Here is a 20489-nt window from a genome sequence, read left to right as displayed (position 1 = left end):
AAAAGTGGGTACAAATTAAAACTTTAAAAAAATGGGTATAAGTTAAATAGGACGACCAAATAGGGCGCCTCGTGCAATTTTTACGTAATTATGACTGTTAATATGAGACAGAGGGAGTATTGTTTTATTTTGAACTTTCTGCCATCTCTTGTTACTTTCTTTCCATTTTGTATGATATAATTAATATTTGAAAATAATTGCACTTTTCATATGAAATTTTAGTTCATATGGTTCTTATTTCTTTGACAAGCATTTGAAAGTAGATGCAAATAAAGGCCACTAAAAAGCTGAAAGCTAATTAGCTATAAAGTAATGAGAGGACCCAATAGCTTTGAGCTCATCAGAACAATATAGTTAAATTTAGCCCAAAATATGAAGTTACAATGGCAAAAAAGTATGCACGTGTTTTTTTCTTTTCTTTTTGATAACCGAGAAGGAGAGCATTGACGTAACTTGTAAAGTTGTTGTCATATGACCAGGAGGTCACGGGTTCGAGCCGCGGAAACAGCCTCTTGTAGAAATGCAGGGTAAGACTGCGTACGATAGACCCTTGTGGTCCGACCTTTTTCCGGACCCCGCACATAAAGGGAAGCTTAGTGCACCAAGCTATCCTTTTTTTGATAACCGACAAATTACCATCGAAAAATCCCAAGGAACGACTGGTGCACGATTTGAAACTAAGAGGATAATAGACTAATTCATAACCCCTTCTCCACTTAAATATTAGGCTTGTCCAGAGGTAGAGTTCAAACTCGTGACGGGCGCTAAATCCACATATCACAATGTACTACCACTGAACCAAAGCCTTGGCGCAAACGTAAACACATATTCTCTGCTTCAAATTGTTACTACTATTTTTGGCTGAATCATCCTAGACAAAATATATTACTTTTTCAAGCCTCAATGTGGATTAGAATGTGCCTACACAAAATATTTTATTTTTTTCAAGCCTCAATGTGTATTAAAATGTGCCTACACAAGTAGCAACTAGGACATAATGGCAAGTTATCAACAAAAGAAAAAGAGAATAAAGTTTTATTTCAGCAAATATGGTTAGGGACCTAGTGAAAGATAATTACTGGAAACTCATTACTTCTATTTACTCTATAAAATATCAATCACACAACAGTTGATTTCGTGAAGGCCGCTGGCCAAGCCATTCTTGGCTCTGACCATAACAAGTTCAAAAAATACACAATGACTAGTACACAAATACAAATTCAAGTAGAACATAATATCTTCTATTCCTCGCTCTTGGGAATGTTGAGCTCTTTAAATAAAGGACTGTCGATTCCCACACCCATTGCGTTCAAACCGTTGTCAACGTATATAACAGCACCCGTAATCGCTGAAGCCAGAGGCGATGCTAGGAATGCAGCTGTATTTCCTACTTCATCTATGGCAAGTTTTTCCAAAAGGTATATTAAGAGCAAAGTAAGACAAGGGAGAGAGTGTAAAGTAAACACTTTTAGTGAGAAAATAACTTGTGTGGATGATTTACCTGCTGATAATTCTTTCTGTAGAGGTGCATTGGCTATGGAGTAGTCTATCATCATATCTATGAAACCAATTGCTTTTGCAGCTCGACTTCTTAACGGGCCTGGATAGAGATATGTTTCTCTTGTCAATAAAAGAATTTACATGAAAGGAACATTATATAAAGAAGTGAGTTGGAACAAAAGGCTGAGTAGTGGTTGCTTCGCTTCCTAGTAGACTTCCGAGGTTATTCTATAACTTGGTTGAGGTGTTATCATATAGAGGAAATCATAACCCAAACGACAATAAATGGTCACATACCGGCAGATATTGTGTTCACCCTAACTTTCTTTTTTCTTCCGGCCTCGAAAGCAAGCACCTACATCATTAGAATGACTCCTTTCAATGATAAGAAGCAATCAAATAGGGTGGATATTAGATATTCAAGGGGAGAAAACCATATAGTTTCTCCTCTTGTCACAACTCACTCTGGTGTCACTCTCGAGTGCTGCTTTGGCAGAACTCATACCTCCTCCATATCTGCGCATGATATATTTCACTGGGTGACTCCTCTAGCGACAAATTTAAAATTTAAGAGTATATCATCTAAAGAATAAAGCAAGACGAGAGAAAGACTAATGTGTACCCTGGAATTATCCTCTCAGACGCAATATAGGTCAGAGAAATTGAAGAACCACCTGTTATAAAATCATCATTCATTTCAAAGGAACATTTTGGGGAAGTACATAAATGTATAGATGGACAAACAAGGAACAAGAAACGAAAGGAAATACATAAAATAAATGCCAAACTAAATACATGCCTGGGTTCATAATTGGAAGGAAATGCTTTAGTAAAGATACATAGGAATAACTTGATGCTGATATTGCCGCAAGGTATCCTTTCCTCGTTGTCTCCAAAAGAGGTTTAGTCACCTAAAGGTTGAATGATTTAATAAGAAAGATCACAAATGAAGAAGCACTGATTTATAATCTCAAAAGGTGATACCTCTGGCCCATTAGCAAGTGAATGTACAAGAATGTCGATGCTGCCAAAATCCTCCTTAACAGATTCTGCAGCTTCCTATAAACAAGAGAAATATGAAACTGAGATACACCAACTTTAGAGGACATAACAATTAATATCAGGAAGATGAAGATGTCTTGATAGTTGATACTGGCCTAAAATGATTACCAACACAAACATGAAACTACCAGGTCCAGAGATAAGAAAAACGGATATTTTTAATTTGTTTAGGGCAAGTATTAATAATAACCATGGTAGTTACGCTAATTGAATGTCCAAATCTAGTTCTTAAGAATAGCGAGCCACACCAACAAGAGTCACTCATTTTGTTCAGCATGCACAAGCAAGTGCGAATAGGAAGGACTTCATACCGAAACTGTCCACTTGGAAGAACCAGCATAACGCTTATTTGATTTTATCTGCATGGTTAGAATATATACAGTTTAGGAAGATTCCAATGAAACACTACAAAAAAATTTCACACAACTATATGTTTTAACATTACATCTTCGGGTACATCCTCAAGACTGTCAAAAACAGCATCCAAGGGGTATACTTTTGTAATCTCCATCAAAGAACCATCTGGCAAACTGACAAAGATGCATTTAATGGGAGGTTAGTTATAAAGCCTATTTTCTGCAGTGGTACAAAGTAATCACAAGTTTAGACTCTAACACGCGTGATTCATCAAACTTCCCACGTCGCAGACTTGTTTCGAAAATGTTTAAGGCCTGTTTAAAGAAATGTAAAACATCAAAATGATTGAATATATATATACAGAGATTTCAAGCTAAAATCCAACAAGAAATTGTAAATTTCACTTACCGGAACCCAGGTTCCAACTAGAATTTCAGCTCCTGCAGCAGCCAGGGACTTAGCAATAGCCCACCCGTATCCATTATCATCAGCTATACCAGCTATAAATGCCCTTTTACCTGCAAACAGCATTTAAAATGGAGATCTCAAGTTTCTTTTTTTACCAATAAAATGGAGATCCCAAGTTTTTTTTTTTTTGGTGGGGGGAGTAGGAGAAAAAAAAAAGTTGATCGGCAGAGAACATCCACCATCTCTTCCATGCACTGCTAAGATCTAAAACCACACAAAATCTAGAAAAGCTTTTGAAAATTAAAAATTCAAAACAACCTGACCTTTCAAATCAATCGGCAGCCCAGAGGCAGCCTTGCTTCCATCAGCTTCCGATTTTGCCTTGGTGACAACTTTCTCTAACTTTTGAGACGTAGATGTGAAATTGCGCCAAAAATTCTGAGTGGATGAAACTTGACAGCTACTAGCAAGTCTATTCCATGACTGTTTTCTAGTGTCAGCACAAAACTTTGTTGAGCAGACACTGGAAATTCTTTTAGTAGAGAATATGGATGGCCTAGCTATCGTTATTTGGAAGCTTGAAGCTGCACTTGCTGCCATTTCTAGCAGACAAAAGCATAACGGTATCACTCAGAAAGCTACAACCTTACATTTTCACAAGTAAATTCAGAAATGTACAAGTTGTATGTAGGTTTATAAAGAAACGTAATGTAAAGCGAGCTGCAGTTTTCATCTCGGACAATTCTGATCTTAATTCTCTTACATCAATAGCACATTAAACCTTCAAATCTTTTATTAAAAGCAGCCAGTTCATTTGATGATAGAAATACAAAAAAACATAGCAGTTAGCTAAATCACTAGCCTTATTTCTTCAAATTCCAGAAATATGAAAAAGTAAAAATCCTGGAACTCCCACAGCTAAGCTCCTTTTCTCAAAACCAAAGTAAAATCAGCTCATTTGAACCCATGTTCTGTTTTTAGCGCTTCGTGCAAATACTACCTCTTTCTTGCCTTAAATAAAACAAAAATAATAATGAAACAGGATACATACACCTAAATATATATCATCTGCCATCATATGTTACATATCCTAGTCATTTTTCTGTTTTTTTAGTTAAAGAAAAGAAGATGAAATTGGATACGTAAACCTAAATAGATTGCAGCTAACACCAACAGCACATTAACATTTCAAAATTCTTTATTTCTTTCCATTGTAGGAAACCGAAGTAATAGTTCTCTTAATTACGTCAAGAGCAACAACTGCAATAATGAAAGACTTTAGATCTCAATATCTCATTCATACAAATCAGAAACCAAGCACTACATCTCGTGCATGTAGTAGTTCTTCTCTCTTTTTGTTTGTATTTTTCAATCTTCTAGCTACCAATAAACACTATATATTGTACACAAATCTCTACACCAGTGACCAAATCATCTCCCTACACTCCACCCTCCATCACCAGAGGCGGATTCAGCATATTGTTCTCAGATTCATCTGAACCCAATATTTTCGGCACGGACATAAATTTATGTGTAAAGATTCACTAAACGTGTAACAATTAGCTGATATGGACCCATAACTTTAAAAATACGAGGGGTTCAATGCTAATAACCTTAAAGGTTGAACTTATAGAGTCTAAATCCTGGATCCGCCTATTTCCATCACCCGTCAAAACATACAACCAAGACCATAACTAGAAAAAAAAATATTTAAGCATACTAATAACGGTAAAGTTCTTGACAAGCATCTCATCCAAACAGACCCATGGCATGGACTTACATTCCCCAGAAACTACATAATTAAACACTTAAAAATGAAAATTTTAGAACACACCACACATTCTTAAGCTCAGTTTTGTTCCAAATGCAGCCAAAATTAAGTATAATTTCAAGCAGCAAATACCGAAAAAAAGATAAGCAGTAAAAACTGAGACTTGTACACATTTAAATTACTACATAATTAAACCCAGTAAAGATGAAATATTTAAACATAAAACAAACTTTAGGCTAATGATTATACCAAATGCAGCCAAAATTAAGTATAATTTCAATTACCCAGAAAAAGATAGGCAGTAAAAACTGAAACTTGTACACATTTGAATTACTACATAATTAAACCCTCAAAGATGAAAACTTTAAAACATAACACAAAGTTCAGACTGATGTTTATACCAAATGCAGCCAAAATTAAGCATATTTCAAGAAACCAATACCCAGAAAAAAAGATAAGCAGTAAAAACTGAAACTTTAATCATTTGAAGTAATTATGAAGAAGAAGAAGAGCGTAATAAGAAAGATATGAACCTTGAATAAAGAATGCGAAAATAGTTGACAGAATTGTGGGTATAAGGGGTTTTTGGTTTTTGTTGCTATCCTTTGGAGAGGAATTGAGTCAGCATTAACAGTAGTAGTTGTTGTCTGTTGGAGTCTTTAAAGACGGAAATGGAGTCGGGGAAATAACTGGGCCTAGTATTTATGGGCCTATAATGTTACTGGGCTTAGATCGTTGTTGGGTTTTAATATCTGAAAGCAGTAAACTAGTGAAAATAGCACGGGCTAGTCAGTTTGCAGACTTGTAACTGAAAAATAGCCAGCGTTTACAAAGTTATTGAAAAATAGCCACTATTTTACTGTAACATGGAGAGTTCCAGCATAATATACTGGAGATTGGTGAACCTATATATGAACTTCCAGCATGTTATGCTGGAACTCCAACACATGGAAAGTTCCGGCATAATATACTGGAGATTGGAACACCTGTTTATGAACTTCCAACATATTATGCTGGACCAGTATATTATACTGAAACTCCACTATATTATGTTGGAAGTCCAGTATATTATACTGTAATTCCAGTATATTATGTTGGAAGTCCACTATATTATGCTAGAACTCTAGTATATTATGTTGTACTGGAAGTCCGATATATTATATTGGAACTCTAGTATATTATGCCGGAACTCCAGTATATTATGCTGGAATATTTTTTGGATTTTGAAGAGTATTTTCGTTCAGATTTATCTTTATATGAAAAGTGGATAAATTTTGATTACTTTTGAAACTATGCCTATTTTTCAATTACCACTTGTAAATCTGACTATTTTTGAATTTCACCCAAGAAATTATGGTAGAAATGACACCAGGTAGCCCGTCTAAAGGGCTGCTATTTAAGAATTAGTCGTGTGTCCTGAATTTCAATTTTTCAGTTCAAATTTTCGGGATAAAAATATTTTGACTTGTCCTAAAATTAATATTTTTAGTTTAAAATTTCAGGACAAAATAAGTACTGGTTAATCTCTAAATAGCATCACTCATAATGACTATATGTGCACTTGTCCCGAAATTATGGTAGAAATTATACCAAGTAGCCTGTCTAAAGGGATGCTATTTAAGAATTAACCAATGAGTCTTGATTCAACTTTTCAAGATACAAATATCCTACAACAACAACAATAACAACAACCCAGTGTAATCCCACAAGTGGGGTCTGGGGAGGGTAATATGTACGCAGACCTTACCTCTACCCCGAGGGGCAGAGAGGCTGTTTCCAGGAGACCCTCCGCTCAAAGAGGCAACAAGAGATACTATATTAGTACTATCAATAGACTCATAATAAAACAACATAAAATACCGTAAAATTCATAACATAACACAAAATTCCATAAAAAACAAAGTAACAACAATATAAGAGATATATGAAATACGAGAAAGATGTAAGGTATTAATACACAGAAGATAAAGCCCATCATCAATAGTTGATCAATAGCATTCTAAGACTAATTCCTAACTGGCTAGTCTCACTCTAGTGCGCTGTAAAAAAGACATCACAATTTCCCCTAACCTACAACCTTAATGCTCGATCTCCACAATTCCCTGTTTAGGGCCATGTCCTCAGTAACCCTAAGTCGCGCCATATCCTGCCTGATCACCTCTCCCCAATACTTCTTAGGTCTCCCTCTACCTCTCCTCGTACCCACCACCGCCAGTCGTTCACACCTTCTCACCGGTGCATCAGTGTTCCTCCTCTGAATGTGCCCGAACCATCTGAGTCTTGCTTCCCGCATCTTGTCCTCCATGGGGGCCACACCCACCTTATCTCGAATATCTTCATTTCTAATCTTATCCCTACTTTTCAATTTTATAGCCCATATTTTAATTTACAATCAACTAACCCAAAAATAATAGGCTAAGATCAACATCCAACTCCTATAAGTTCTCAAAATTACTATTTAATTTTTAAAAAAGATTGCTCAAGCTTTTAAGTTAATTTTTGAATCAGTAACTGTAACCCAAATATTAGTTCAAGAAACCAAATCCATTTGGGTGGTGAAAATTAGATTTTTAACAAGCTTAAATATGTGGGTTTAGATTTCGAATTTGATTTTGTGAGAAATTTGGAGTGTGTATGATCTAGAATTGTTAGAAATAGTATAAAGAGGTTGCATATAAAATTTGAAGTCATTTAATGGAGATTTGGACTGATTTTGAACAAGAATTGCAACTGAAAATCGTGGAAGAAGTTCGTCTACAGACGCTTGTATAAAGGTATATAAAAATGTATAATTGTGTATAAGATGTGTTTATACACTCATATCCACTATTATACAAGATTATACATAATTATACAAAAAACTAACTTCGTCTTCTTCCTTGCGTTTTTTTCTGAAATTTAACTCAAATCTTGCTCAAATCTACACCAAATCACTTCAAATTTAAATTTTGAACTCCTTTTGATATTTTCAATCAATTGGAACAACATCCAATCCAAACAACTAACAAACTTAAAAAATCTTATTTTTGAAAGCAAAGATTTGAATGGCGTTCAATGGTGGAATGTTGAATCTTCAATTTTCTTACATTGCAACCACATGATACAGGGAAGAAGCAGTAATGGTGGACGACCCCTTGAAGCATATGTAGAAGATGTGAGAAGTAAAGAGAGTGAAAGCAATGATTGTGAGAACATAGATTTAACTCCATAGCTTTTAGAAGCAATGGTTGTAAGAAAACAGATTTTGAAATTGCTAGTGCTTTCAAAATATATACAATATGGGCTAGGTCGGGTAAAATTTAAAAATATGAGCCATTTTTTGTTATGGTGTGAAGTCAAGTGTATTTTCCTGTAATTCTTTCATCCCTAAATAACATCCATAAGAATGGCCGTTTGTGTAATGAGAAAAAATTTAATGAGAAATTAAAAAATAGCCGGATTTACGACTGGTCGTTCAAAAATAGCCCGGTTTCAAACGTAATCGACATTTAGACACTTTTCATGTAAAGATAAATCTGAGCGAAAACATTGTTCAAAACCCGGAAAATACGCCAATATATTATACTGGAGTTCCAGCATAAGTATGCTTGAACTCCAACATATTATACTGGAATTTTAGGATAAGTATGCTGGAACTTCAGCATAATATGATGGAGTTCCAACATAAGTACACTAGAACTCTAGCATAATATACTGGAGTTCCAGCAAGTATAATTGTCCAGTATAATATACTGGAGTTTGGAGCACCGGTGCTCCAATCTCCAGTATATTATACTAGAGTCAACAAAGTATACCGGTCCAGCATAATATTCTGGAGTTCATACACAGGTACACCGAACTCCAGTATATTATGTTGGATCGGTCTCTGTTGCAGCAAAATAGTGGCTATTTTTCATTGACTTCGTAAACGCTAGCTATTTTTGAATGACCAGTCCGAAAACTGGCTATACCGTGCTATTTGTACAAAATAACCCCGCGCTAGAATTTTAAAGTTTTATGTCAGAATTTGAAGCCGCTGCTAAACTTTCAAATAATATATACAAATTAATAATTTAGTGAAATCTAAAAGGTTTAGAAAGAATTCATAAATTTCAAATTCCGGCTCCATCTACACGGAGAACCGAAGACATATTAAAATTGCCCTTTAGTCTGTGCTTAATAATCTTATGCTAAGCAATTTCTGATTTGTCATCAATCATCATATACGAGGTTTATAATATGTTTTGGGGAAGTATCATCCTACTATTTGCAAATCAGAGCAACATCTCCATCTATTAGAAATGAAAAAATAGAGAGAGAGAAATGAGAAGGATATCCACTCCAAGATTATATAGGTCAACTTAAAACTTCGTTTTTGTATACAACTTTATATAATGATTTCGACAAAGACATGTAATTTGAAAAAATAAATATGCAGCTTTATAAAAGACCACAAAAATAAATTTTCTGTCGCATGTTAATTGGATTTTCCTAAGAATCTTCACTGGTTATATTACTTAGCTTTTTATTTTCCAATTTATAATTTAACGAGAATTTATCATACATAAAAAATTATTAAAGCATAGAAATGTGTAATTGCAAGTATAGCACCAGTGAACACTTTCTGAATTGAACTTTAATGGAAAATCCAAACACATAAATGGAAATTCAAGCAATAATATAGAAAATTAGAAGCAGTCATGTCCTTAAAATAATCACATAAAAGGATTATGCTTCAGTTTATTTCACTAACAAAACTACATTATTCTAAAATTATAAAAAAAAACCATAGAAATGAGAGCACTTAAATTTCTTTATCACTTTCCTCCAATAACCGTGGAATCAACCATAGATGTTTGTATTAGGGTAGGCTACCTATATCACACCCCTTGAGGTGCGGTTTTTCCCCGGACCTTGCGAAAACGCAAAATATTTTGTGCAGCGAGCTGTCCTGTCCTTGTTCTGATAATCAAACTTTATCAAGCACTTGACTCTCTTTTACCCCCTCCTTTGTGCAAGATTCATCACTTCCTTCATGTTGAATACCTTTATACCATTTTGCAAACACCACAAATGCAAACAAATCAACCAAAGCCAAACCAAATAGCAAGAAATAAAACCTATCAATATGTCCATTATTCAAATTCTCAGGTATCCAACCATGTCTTTCTCCTCTTGCTGTTATTGTCATAACCATATTCACAAGCATACTACTAACATAATTCCCAAGTGACATTGATGCCATACAAAGTGAACTCCCTAAACTTTTAATTCCATCTGGTGCTTGTCCATTGAAAAATTCAAGTTGTCCAACATACATAAAAACTTCTGAGGCACCAACAAGAATATATTGTGGAATTTGCCAAAAAATACTTAGTGAACTTGCTTCTTTTCCAGGGATTACGTGTTTAAGTCTGTAAATTTCTGTTACGCCAGCTGCAACCATAGATAACATACCGATAACTAATCCAACTCCCATTCTTTGAAGTTCGGTTAATCCTTTTGGATTTCCACTTATTTTCCCAGCCAATGGTACGACCATAAACCTATACAGAAATGTACAGGCTAACACACTACATATATCAAATGCTGACATACTCGCGGCTGGGAGGCGAAAATGGCCAATTGTTGCATCCATAACCTCACCTTGTTCGACAAATAAAGAGGCCATTTGTGTAAATATAACAGAATACATTATTGTGCATAGCCAAATTGGACACATTCTTATGATGCATTTTGCTTCTTCAACTTGTGTGATTGTGCATAATCTCCAAGGGTTAAATGCTGGTCTTTGTCTATCTTCTTCTGTCACTATTGCTGCCTTGTCTAGTTTTCTGGACAAATTTTCAAGGCAAAATAAGAAGTTATTAAACACTAAAATTACCTAAGAATGTAATCGAACGGTCAATAAAGTGGATGAAAACCATGTGACCGAAGTTCAAATTCTAGCAAAGATAGAAAAGGTGAATTTGGTGATTATAGTTACTTAGAAATACTAGTGGGATATAATATATATCTAATGGAATAGTCGATACGCACACAAGCTCTAGCCTGGACACTGAAGATATTATATAAAGTCAAATTCTCGATAACAGTCTTATTTGTTTCAAGGCTGGATATAGTGAAGTGTTGTTATAGAGGACATATATTATAACATAACACATATATTGGTTCCGAGAAAAACTTGATTTCTATAGTGAATGACTATTTTATAGGGATACTGTTATAGAGATGTCTGACTATATACTAAAAGTTTTTAAATGTCTTTTGTACGAGTAATAAAAAATCTTAAAAAACAGATAATATGGATCGAAGGATCAGAACAACTCACTTGAAATCATTACTATGAAGGATCTTCCGAGTTCCTTTAATGCTTGATTCTGATCCATCAACTTCATATAGTTCTTCCCCTTCAACATTAGCCACACGCCATTTACGAACCGCGGCGACGAATACTTGAGCGACACGTGGCAAAGGATTACCAAAGGATTTAACATACTTATAACCAGGAGTACCCAACAAGAAAATGAACAAGCCCAAAAGTGCAGCAGCAGTAGAAGCCCAAAAACCAAGAGTCCATTTACCACCATCTTCATAATATACCAAAATAGTATTGGAAATCAAAGATCCAGCATTAAGTGCAAAGTAAAAGTATCCAAAATAAGCTGCTCTTGAGATTTTTTCTTTAGGATTTGCCTCATCAAATTGATCAGATCCAAATGTTGCAATTGTAGGTTGATGACCACCATAGCCAAGAGCCACTAAATAAATGGCTAAGTAAAATAATGCAGTGCCAAGAGGAGATGGGGGTACACAATTCAGTATTCCATCTCCACATCCATTAGGTTTGATCAAGAAAATCCAAGAAGTAATTGACATGATCACCAATCCCTGATTTAATCACATATCAAGTTAGTTAGTAACAATGCATGGGATTTAATTTATATACACAGACGATGTAAAAGAGTTCTGCACGATATATGTGATCAGTCATGTTATAGTAGGTTAAAAGGGGCAGCCCGGTGCACGAGGCATCCCGCGTTTACGCGAGGTCCGAGGAAGAGTCGCACCCCAAAGGTTGTGGTGTAGGCAGCCTATCCTGATACAAGCATGAGTGGCTGATTCCATGGCTCGATCCCGTGACCTATAGGTCACACGGAGATAACTTTACTGTTGCTCCAAGGCCCCTCTTCTCATATTATAGCTAGTTATCTACCTTATTTTCTAAGTAAGTAATTCTACTTAGTATACACGACGTAGTTATGTTTTAAACGATCTGGTAGCGTAAATTTCTCTTTACATTATCAGTAGTCTATATAAGTTAAATTCATAACGATGATAATAACTATTGTATATATAGATATCCTCTGTTTAGAAAAGAAACTTTGCCCTAACTAGTTTTAGATCTAGTATTATCCCATTCCATTTTATATGGCACTATTGAGTGCGACCATAATTTATGAAAGAAAAAAAAGACTTTTGACACATCAAAAATATCCTTATAACCTATGTTGCACGGACTCTTCAACAACAATGTCGCATTTATGTCGAATGAGGATCCGACACGCACCGGACGATATTTTTGAAGAATCCGAACAACATAGCTTAATAAATTTGTGATCCTTAAACAAGTGTCAGGATATTCAAAAATACACTTATAACCTATGTTGCACGCACTTTCCAATAGTGATGCCGCACCCATGTCGGATGAGGATCGGACATGTACTGGACGATACTTTTGAAAAGTCCGAACAACATAGCTTATAACTTGTGATCTTAAACATGTGAGATGATATTCCTATAACTACAACAACTTATCGTTATGGATAAAATAAAAAGTTTACTCATAATATATTTAATTACCAGGAGGAGAATAAGCTGAAAGATGGCACAAGTGAGAAAACGACCCCAGTAAGAGTCACTGATGAAAGCTCCCAAAAGGGAACACAAATAAACAGTTCCAGTCCATTTGCTGACATTGTTAGCTGCAGTTGCATTATCTTGTCCCAACACTCTGACTAAGAACAGTACTAAGTTCACCCCAACACCAAAGAATGCTAGTGTTGCTAATCCTTGGTTTACTGCAACCACCAAAATATAAAAATAGATCATTAGCCAATAGTTCCACTTTTATGTTGCTCAGACTATTCAAAAATGCAGAAAAATGAAGTATTATCAAAGGCGAAAAGCGCAAAAAAAAACTAGAAGGTTTGTTAGGGCTTTAAGCGCAAAGCGCAAACAAAGCGTAGGCTTTGATGAAGAAAAGCGCAATTTGAAAAAAAAACTACAAATGCGTATGTGTAGTCCGAGACTAATACCTATAAGCATGAACACCAAATATATGAACAAAAAAATTGAATATTTTTTACGATTCATTGTTTAGTGTCGACTCTTTAGGATTACACTCATTGACAAGGAAAAGTATGTCTTAGAGCCTTGATGATAACACTAAAACTCCCGCTAAGCGAGGCGAAACGCCCAACCTGTTTTGAGCTTCGATTTAGGGCTTAAGCATGCCTTTGATAACATCGAATAGATGCGTGTCAAATCCCACATAAATCCAATATGGATGCGACAACATATTTGGGAAGTCCGCGCAACATTTACTTTAATAGGAAATTATACCATTAGATTTAATTTAATTTAATTTAATGTAAATATACCTAAACAAAGAAATGCTGAATACCATCCTCCAGTTTTTTTGCTTCTAAGGACTTTAAGCTTGATGATAACTTTCTGCTTGAAGCCATTTTTCACTCCAGCTGAATTCTTTTCATTTGTCTGTGCCAAAAAAGGAAAGAAAATATTAATAATTAGGTTAACAGTGTCCATTTTTTCCATCCTTTTAATAATTGTTCTTATTTCCATTTTTTCCATCCTTTTAATAATTGTTCTTATTTTATTTTATTTTGTGAATAGTCATATATATGAACGTGTGCAATGAAAAGCACGTGTTAAATTAAAAAATCCCTTAAAAGTATAATAATAATGAAAAAAGGAAAATCCCACCAATATTTAAAAGGAGAAATTGGGCCCTGCCATTTACTAAGAGAAAAGTAAGATAGAGCTATTTAAAAGTGATAATTTGTACCTTCCAATTAAGTCCAATAATTCCACTAATAATATTTGCTCTAATCTATGTTGCTCGGACTATATATTTAATATTGCTACTGTACTCGTGTTCGATCCTTAAAAAATATACCATTTTTAAAGATTCTAACACGATATAATGATATTTTTAAAGAATACGAGCAACGTAAGTTTAACAATATGAAAGCTTTCACTAATGCAAAGAGAAAATAATATGAATAAAAGCAGTCCTAACCTGTACTTGCATGGCGTTAGTTGACACAATTGTTGCCATTTGGGATAATCTCTGTAAAATTCAGATGCAAAACAAATTATATACTATACTATAAATTACAGAATAACGAAAAGGGAGTAAAAAGCCACAACAAGAAATATCTTAATAATTAGGTTTAGTTTCTTCACTTTCATTACACTATCAATGTGTGTGCGTATATATATATATATACACATACATACTTATATTTAGACAAGTATATTTTTTCGTTATTTAGCTGAAGATATATAAGAAACAACATAGTCTATATTTAATACATTGTGTAACATCGTGAATATTTTTGGCATTGAAATCGCTATTATGTCCATAATGTCAATATAAACAAGGCGGATGCTATCATAAGTCATTAGTTTTTCCATGTAAATGAAAAATAATCAGAATATGGTACTGAGTATAAATTGTAAAAAAAAGAACTCAATTCATTTTGGGGAGAAGAAAACTTACTAGAAGTGCTTGACTGCAGAGAAATATTATGAATATTTGCCTTAGCAATTATATGCATGCAAGTGAAAGAATGATGAAAATTGATAGAGAAAATAGCTCAATATATAGAAAGTATAACCAAACTGTCGTTTTCAAAATGATCTAAAAATATATTTAGGACAAGTTTTCAGATTCATTGAAAGCCTTTAAAAGTGGATTTCATGACCTATGTGAAAATCATTCTTTTTCCTAATTTTTTTCCTCACTTTAAATCAATTGGTTTTGTCTTTTCAACAACACCAATAATAAATCCACTGAAATTTCAAAAATGGAGTCCAGGAAGGGTCAGTGTGTACCAAACTTTAGCCTAATTTATGAAGATAGATAGGTTGTTTCCGATAGACCCTCGGCCCAAGTAAAGAAAAAAAAGCAGCAACAACAAGCAGTGACAACATCAAGATAAGATGATAAGGAAATCGAAGTGAATCTATACTACGAGAAAGGAGAAGGGATACACTCGACTATCTACTAATATTGTACCCTAATTTTCGACCTCCACACTCTCCTATATCAAGGTTCATTAGTTATGTCTTTTCGTGGTCCTTTAATTTTTTAAATTCATGCATCACTGACTACATAGAAACAGTATCTCATAGTATTCAACATTAATCAAAATAGCATATGAAACTTTTTCACCAACTCTCAAATCTAAGCAAGAATAAGATTTATTAGATAAATGTCATATTCAATTTCAGTGATAAAAAATAGGACAAACAATTTGACATCTTTGTTTATATTTTTCTACTTTAGGTGTTGTTGTCAATCAAGAAAAAGCAAGAAACTATCTATGGATGTAAATATTCAGGCAATTTTTACTTGTAGGTGAAGTATTATATATATGTGTTTACACTATCAAACATTGAGAAATTTCCATTAAGTAATAATAATAACATCATACTAATATTCATAAGATTTGACAAAGATAAGAGAAAGAATCTTATTTTAAAATATATTGTTAAAGGATTTAAGTTGTATACACAAAGCGGAAAGAATTTTTACACTATAAATGCGACACAATGTATTAAGATTCAAACCTTTTACGGAACTTGGTTGCTGAGAAATTCGTGATAGTACTGGGTTCTGGTGAAGGAGAAGAACGTGTATCGATAAGCTCAATCGTCAGAACCGACTGATAAATCACTTGACTCTCAGGAATATCAATAATACTAATAAAATTGTTAGTAAAACCTTTTGTCATTTATGGTGAGAATGAAAAAAAGAAGGATGTTAAAACTCTTAATCTTGCAAAGGGAAGACAAATCAAGAAATTTTCACACTTGAAAGTTCTTCAAACCTCTCATTATTTCACTAATCAAAGAAATTAATATAAAGACACGAACAAGAAATCCTAATTCTTGAAGATTATGGATGAAGAGAATTAAAAAAATGGAGAGATTGATAATTAAGTGATAAGAAGTGACGTCTATCTTTTTATAAAGTTTTAAGAGGTAAATTCTGGAATTCTGTTGAGCAACAAACTCCTAATAAAACTCTTTTTACTCTACTACTTCGGAAATACTTGGTTGACTACTAAAATTTGAATTTTTCTACCTCCAACGGTGAAAACAAATCAAACAAATTCAAAATATATATTTGACTAACTTGGTAATATTCAATAGAGAAAACATTATTATAAATCCAAAGTCTCTAGTAGATACCTAAATTATTTAGGATTTGATATTTATAAATTTATTTAATTCATGTTTAATTAACATTTGTAGTTTGAATTATATAAAAATAAAATTTTCAGTTTCTAGTTGAGATAGGTTTCTCAATTACTATTATAAATATAGATCTGGAGAATTGTGAGAAAAATTATAAAGAGCATTCAAGAGTTTCAAATAAAATATTTTCTTTAATGTTACATAATTTAATAGTATAATGGGTTTGGTCGAACCTATAACTTATATGCTACCCCGTCTCTAGTATAATTTATGTTAGAATTTAACCTATTATCTTAAAATTTTCACACTACTAATGTATTTTTATTACTGTAACATATTATTTACCATCTTTCGCAGATCGCCAATCTATATTTGTTATAGAAAGTTAATGTAAAAATTTGTTACGTTTTCATAGTATGGTTGTTAAATTTTCTCAAGATATGATAGCATTACTCCCTTTTTTTTTTGAATTCTGAATATCAAAAGATTAATTTTTTCTAAAAGAAAGAAAAAAAGAAACTGCCTAATTTAGAGGATAATTTTACTAGGCAGTCCTAGATAAATTAATCTACTTATATTTAGTCAACTATTCTTTTACATGCACGTGTCAAAAGATTATGTATCGAATCTTATATGTTTGACAAATATATAAGTGGAACACGATTTCAGCTAATTATACTATAATAATGTAATTAAGGTCGTTTGAAATTTAAAATGTGATAAGGACACCATATTAACTGTGGAAATTCGATGACTTATCAAATCACTCTTGAAGAGTCCCTTTCAAAATAGAGTCATCTTACGATAAGGCTGCTATTAATTAAGTTGTTCCCCACTCATACCAAGCTCAATTCCTATGCACTATTTATGGGGAAAACTGTCTTCCACTTTTTTTTCATCCTATCTTTTTTTATTTTCTACCCGGTACTCACTACTCGTAATAGGATTTCCGGCCAATTCGAATTCATACCGTATAATTAAGACCAATTAAAAAACAAACGCTTTTTACCTGCAGAATTCTTTTCATTTTTACGACTTGAACCAGTGATTTCTAATTGAGAATGGACAAATTATCTCCATTCCATCGTAGACTTTGGCGGCAAAGACGAGACCTATGTTTGGAGAAGAGGGGGTCACCAAATACTGTTAACTTCTGCATAAAATTAATATATATATATATATATATTGGTGAAAGAAATTTTTATTGATCCCGACCAGACAAAGTTATTTACAAATGGTATATCCCTACCATCATCTATAAGTTATTCTATCTAGCTTAATGCCAAAACGGTATCATCCTTGCGCATCCCTACTAGGTAGGTCTGCCCTGTTAGAATCTATTTCTACACTCTTGCATAGTCATTTCCTATCTGTACAAATGATTGATCCACTCTATTTCTTTCCTATTCTTTCTGTTAGCTACTATAAGTTGCAGCCTGTATTTGCTATCTCTTTTATGCTCTTCCACATCCTTGTTGGCATTGGCACTTTCTGATTCCATAGAGCTTCATTCCTTGCTCGCCATATTCCATACATTATTGTTGTGATGATTGAGGTCACAAAACCTCGACATATTCTCCCTTTTATACATCTTCCTATTTTCCTCCAAATGCTCTGTATATCTAGTTGATTTAGCTTTATTCCCAACCAGCTGCATAGTTCATCAATGTATCTTCTAGAAAACTAGCACTCGAAGTACAAATGATGTACTGTTCCATCCTACAATCCACAAAGTAGATTTGTTGTCTCCTGGCTCACTCCCATCATATGCAATCTGTCCCTTGTAAGTAGTCTCTGCCTCATAATCAACCAACCTATAAAGCAGTGTTTTGGAACATTCAATCTACTCCAAATCCATTGTGCATATGGCCATTTATGTGTTGCTTCTCTTCTCCATTGGTATCCTTCATTTACTGTGTATCTATTCATTTGCCCCTTCCACCCTTTTTGTTCAAAGCCTGAAGCAAAAACTATTTTGATATCACATATCTTCTTCCAATACCATGCACAATCTTGTGGTGGATTGTATTGCCACCAATCCTTGCCCTTTATGTATATGTGATTTACCCATTTGACCCATAATGCATCACTTTTTGCTCTATATTCCGTATATATTTTGCCAATGCTGCTTCATTCCATGGCACACATTCTTGTATTCATAATCCTCTCTCTTTTTTGGGTCGGCAGACTAGGTCACATGCTACCAGTGGTGATTTATTCATGACACTTTTCCCATCCTATAAGTAATTTCTACATATAGCTTCAATGTCTTTCATGACCCTTTTTTGGAAGAAGGAATATGTGCCCAATATGAGTGTAGGTGCAGCAACACAATGTTTACCAATTGAGTTCTCCCTGCATATAATAAGTTCTTGGATCCCCATCCTTTTATCCTTACCAGAATCTTGTCTATCAGCATTTCACAATCTACAACACTTAGTTTCTTTGGGGATATAGGCACTCCAAGGTACTTAAATGGTAGTTTACATTTCTTATATCCTGTCAGCTCACATATGTCTTTTATCTCTCTTCCATTCATATTTGCACAGAACATATTCGATTTATTTGCATTAATTGTCATACCAGATGCATTTGAGAATGACTTGAGACCCCTTAGCATGAGCATTACTGATGCATAATCTCATGTGCTGAATAATATCATATCATCCGCAAAATAAAGGTGTGTCAACTTCAATCATTTGCATTTTGTACGATAAGTAAACTCTTTCTGCTTAGCCACATGCCCCATGATTCGTGTAAAATATTCCATACAAATCACAAACAACAAGGGGGAGATTGGATCCCCCTGTCTTAGTCATTGTTTCTCCTTTATTTTGCCATAACATCCTCCATTTAAGTTTATACTGTAGCTGGTTGTTGTGATACATGCCATAATCCACCTTATGAATAGTCCAGAGAAGTTTAGTGCATGCATCATTTCCTCCACAAACTTCCATTCAATAGAATTATATGCTTTTTTCAAATCCACCTTGATCAAGCAGCTTTTAGTAGTTTGTTTCCTATTATATAATCTGACCAAATCTTGACAGATCAGTATGTTCTACACTATTGTTCTCCCTGCCACAAAGGCACTTTGATTTTGTGAGATGATATCTGGCAGTACCCCCTTTCAATATGTTATACATCATCTTTGAGATTATCTTGTACACCACATTACAACATGATATGGGTATATAATTTTTAACTGTTGTAGCATGAGAAGTTTTTGGTATAAGAGTGATCACTGTGCTATTAAAAGCTTTGACCATTTTCCCAGATTGAAAAAATTCCAGCACAGCTGCAGTGATGTCCTCCCCTGCAATGTTCCAGCTATCCTTGAAAAATTGACTTCCATACCCATCTAGCACTGGTGCCTTTGTCCCTTCTATATCCCATAATGTCTCTTTAACTTTCTTTTGTGAAAACTCTCTTATCAGTTGGTTCCTTTGTTCTTCTAAGACAATCTGTCCTTCTTTGACTATGTGGCTTGCCACATGATCTTTGTTTTGCTTATCATTGCCTAGTAAACTTGTATAGAATTCCTTGAAAGCATCAACTACTGCATCTGTTAATTAGATTGTTTCTCCTTGCATGTTCTGGATTGTGAATATTCTGCTTGCTGCTCTCTTTGCCTTGATCACTGAGTGGAAGTAGCTTGTGTTCATATCTCCATATTTAAGCCATTGCAGTTTACTCTTTTGCTACAAGTAGTTTAACTTTTCTTCCTTCCAGTATATGTATTGCTTTGTCAATTCCTTCTCCTCTTTGCCTAATGTTTCATTCCTGGGATCTTTTTGTATTTTCTCTTGGAATTCTATAAGCTTCTTTATGCTTTCATCTTCCTGTTTCTCTACTTCTGCAAACTTGTGTTTATTTAACTTTAACAATACTTTTTAAAATC

The 20489-nt window shown here is 34.1% G+C and overlaps 2 protein-coding genes across 3 annotated transcripts; both read right to left on the bottom strand.

Moving 5' to 3' along the window:
* Nucleotides 1–1011: 1011 nt before the first annotated feature.
* Nucleotides 1012–5762, bottom strand: LOC107779625 (enoyl-[acyl-carrier-protein] reductase [NADH], chloroplastic). The gene is made up of 13 exons (XM_016600080.2): nt 5632–5762; nt 3651–3929; nt 3328–3437; nt 3178–3233; nt 3008–3092; nt 2874–2921; nt 2485–2559; nt 2300–2411; nt 2123–2174; nt 1965–2016; nt 1798–1855; nt 1502–1600; nt 1012–1396 (listed from the first exon to the last, which is right to left on the bottom strand). The coding sequence occupies exons 2-13, from the start codon at nt 3925–3927 to the stop codon at nt 1242–1244; spliced, it is 1179 nt and encodes a 392-aa protein (XP_016455566.1). The 5' UTR covers nt 3928–3929; nt 5632–5762; the 3' UTR covers nt 1012–1241.
* A 4018-nt stretch (nt 5763–9780) lies between these two features.
* Nucleotides 9781–16211, bottom strand: LOC107779623 (protein NRT1/ PTR FAMILY 7.1-like). 2 transcript variants are annotated; one of them, XM_016600078.2, is made up of 6 exons: nt 15959–16211; nt 14403–14453; nt 13741–13858; nt 12941–13158; nt 11409–11968; nt 9781–10911 (listed from the first exon to the last, which is right to left on the bottom strand). In XM_016600078.2, exons 2-6 carry the CDS (start codon nt 14439–14441, stop codon nt 10047–10049), a joined length of 1800 nt encoding a protein of 599 aa, XP_016455564.1. In that variant the 5' UTR covers nt 14442–14453; nt 15959–16211; the 3' UTR covers nt 9781–10046. The 2 variants fall into 2 exon arrangements, with proteins under 2 accessions (XP_016455564.1, XP_016455565.1); XM_016600079.2 differs by lacking the exon at nt 15959–16211 and adding an exon at nt 14886–15014.
* Between the last annotated feature and the right edge of the window lie 4278 nt (nt 16212–20489).

Source organism: Nicotiana tabacum, chromosome 18 (assembly GCF_000715075.1).
Source record: "Nicotiana tabacum cultivar K326 chromosome 18, ASM71507v2, whole genome shotgun sequence".
NCBI classification, from domain to species: domain Eukaryota; kingdom Viridiplantae; phylum Streptophyta; class Magnoliopsida; order Solanales; family Solanaceae; genus Nicotiana; species Nicotiana tabacum.
Note: the sequence above shows the minus strand (reverse complement) of the source record. Positions and strands in the feature narration are given on the sequence as shown.

Excerpts from the sequence above, each read along its gene's own strand:
- LOC107779625 (XM_016600080.2), bottom strand. The coding sequence starts at position 3,927 with ATGGCAGCAAGTGCAGCTTCAAGCTTCCAAATAACGATAGCTAGGCCA. Across the intron at positions 2,017-2,122 it reads TCTGAGAGGATAATTCCAGG|ATATGGAGGAGGTATGAGTT; the intron begins GTACACATTAGT and ends TATCATGCGCAG. Across the intron at positions 1,397-1,501 it reads ACAGAAAGAATTATCAGCAG|ATGAAGTAGGAAATACAGCT; the intron begins GTAAATCATCCA and ends AACTTGCCATAG.
- LOC107779623 (XM_016600078.2), bottom strand. The coding sequence starts at position 14,441 with ATGGCAACAATTGTGTCAACTAACGCCATGCAAGTACAG. Across the intron at positions 11,969-12,940 it reads TTCAGCTTATTCTCCTCCTG|GGATTGGTGATCATGTCAAT; the intron begins GTAATTAAATAT and ends TGATTAAATCAG. Across the intron at positions 10,912-11,408 it reads CTTCATAGTAATGATTTCAA|AAAACTAGACAAGGCAGCAA; the intron begins GTGAGTTGTTCT and ends AAATTTGTCCAG.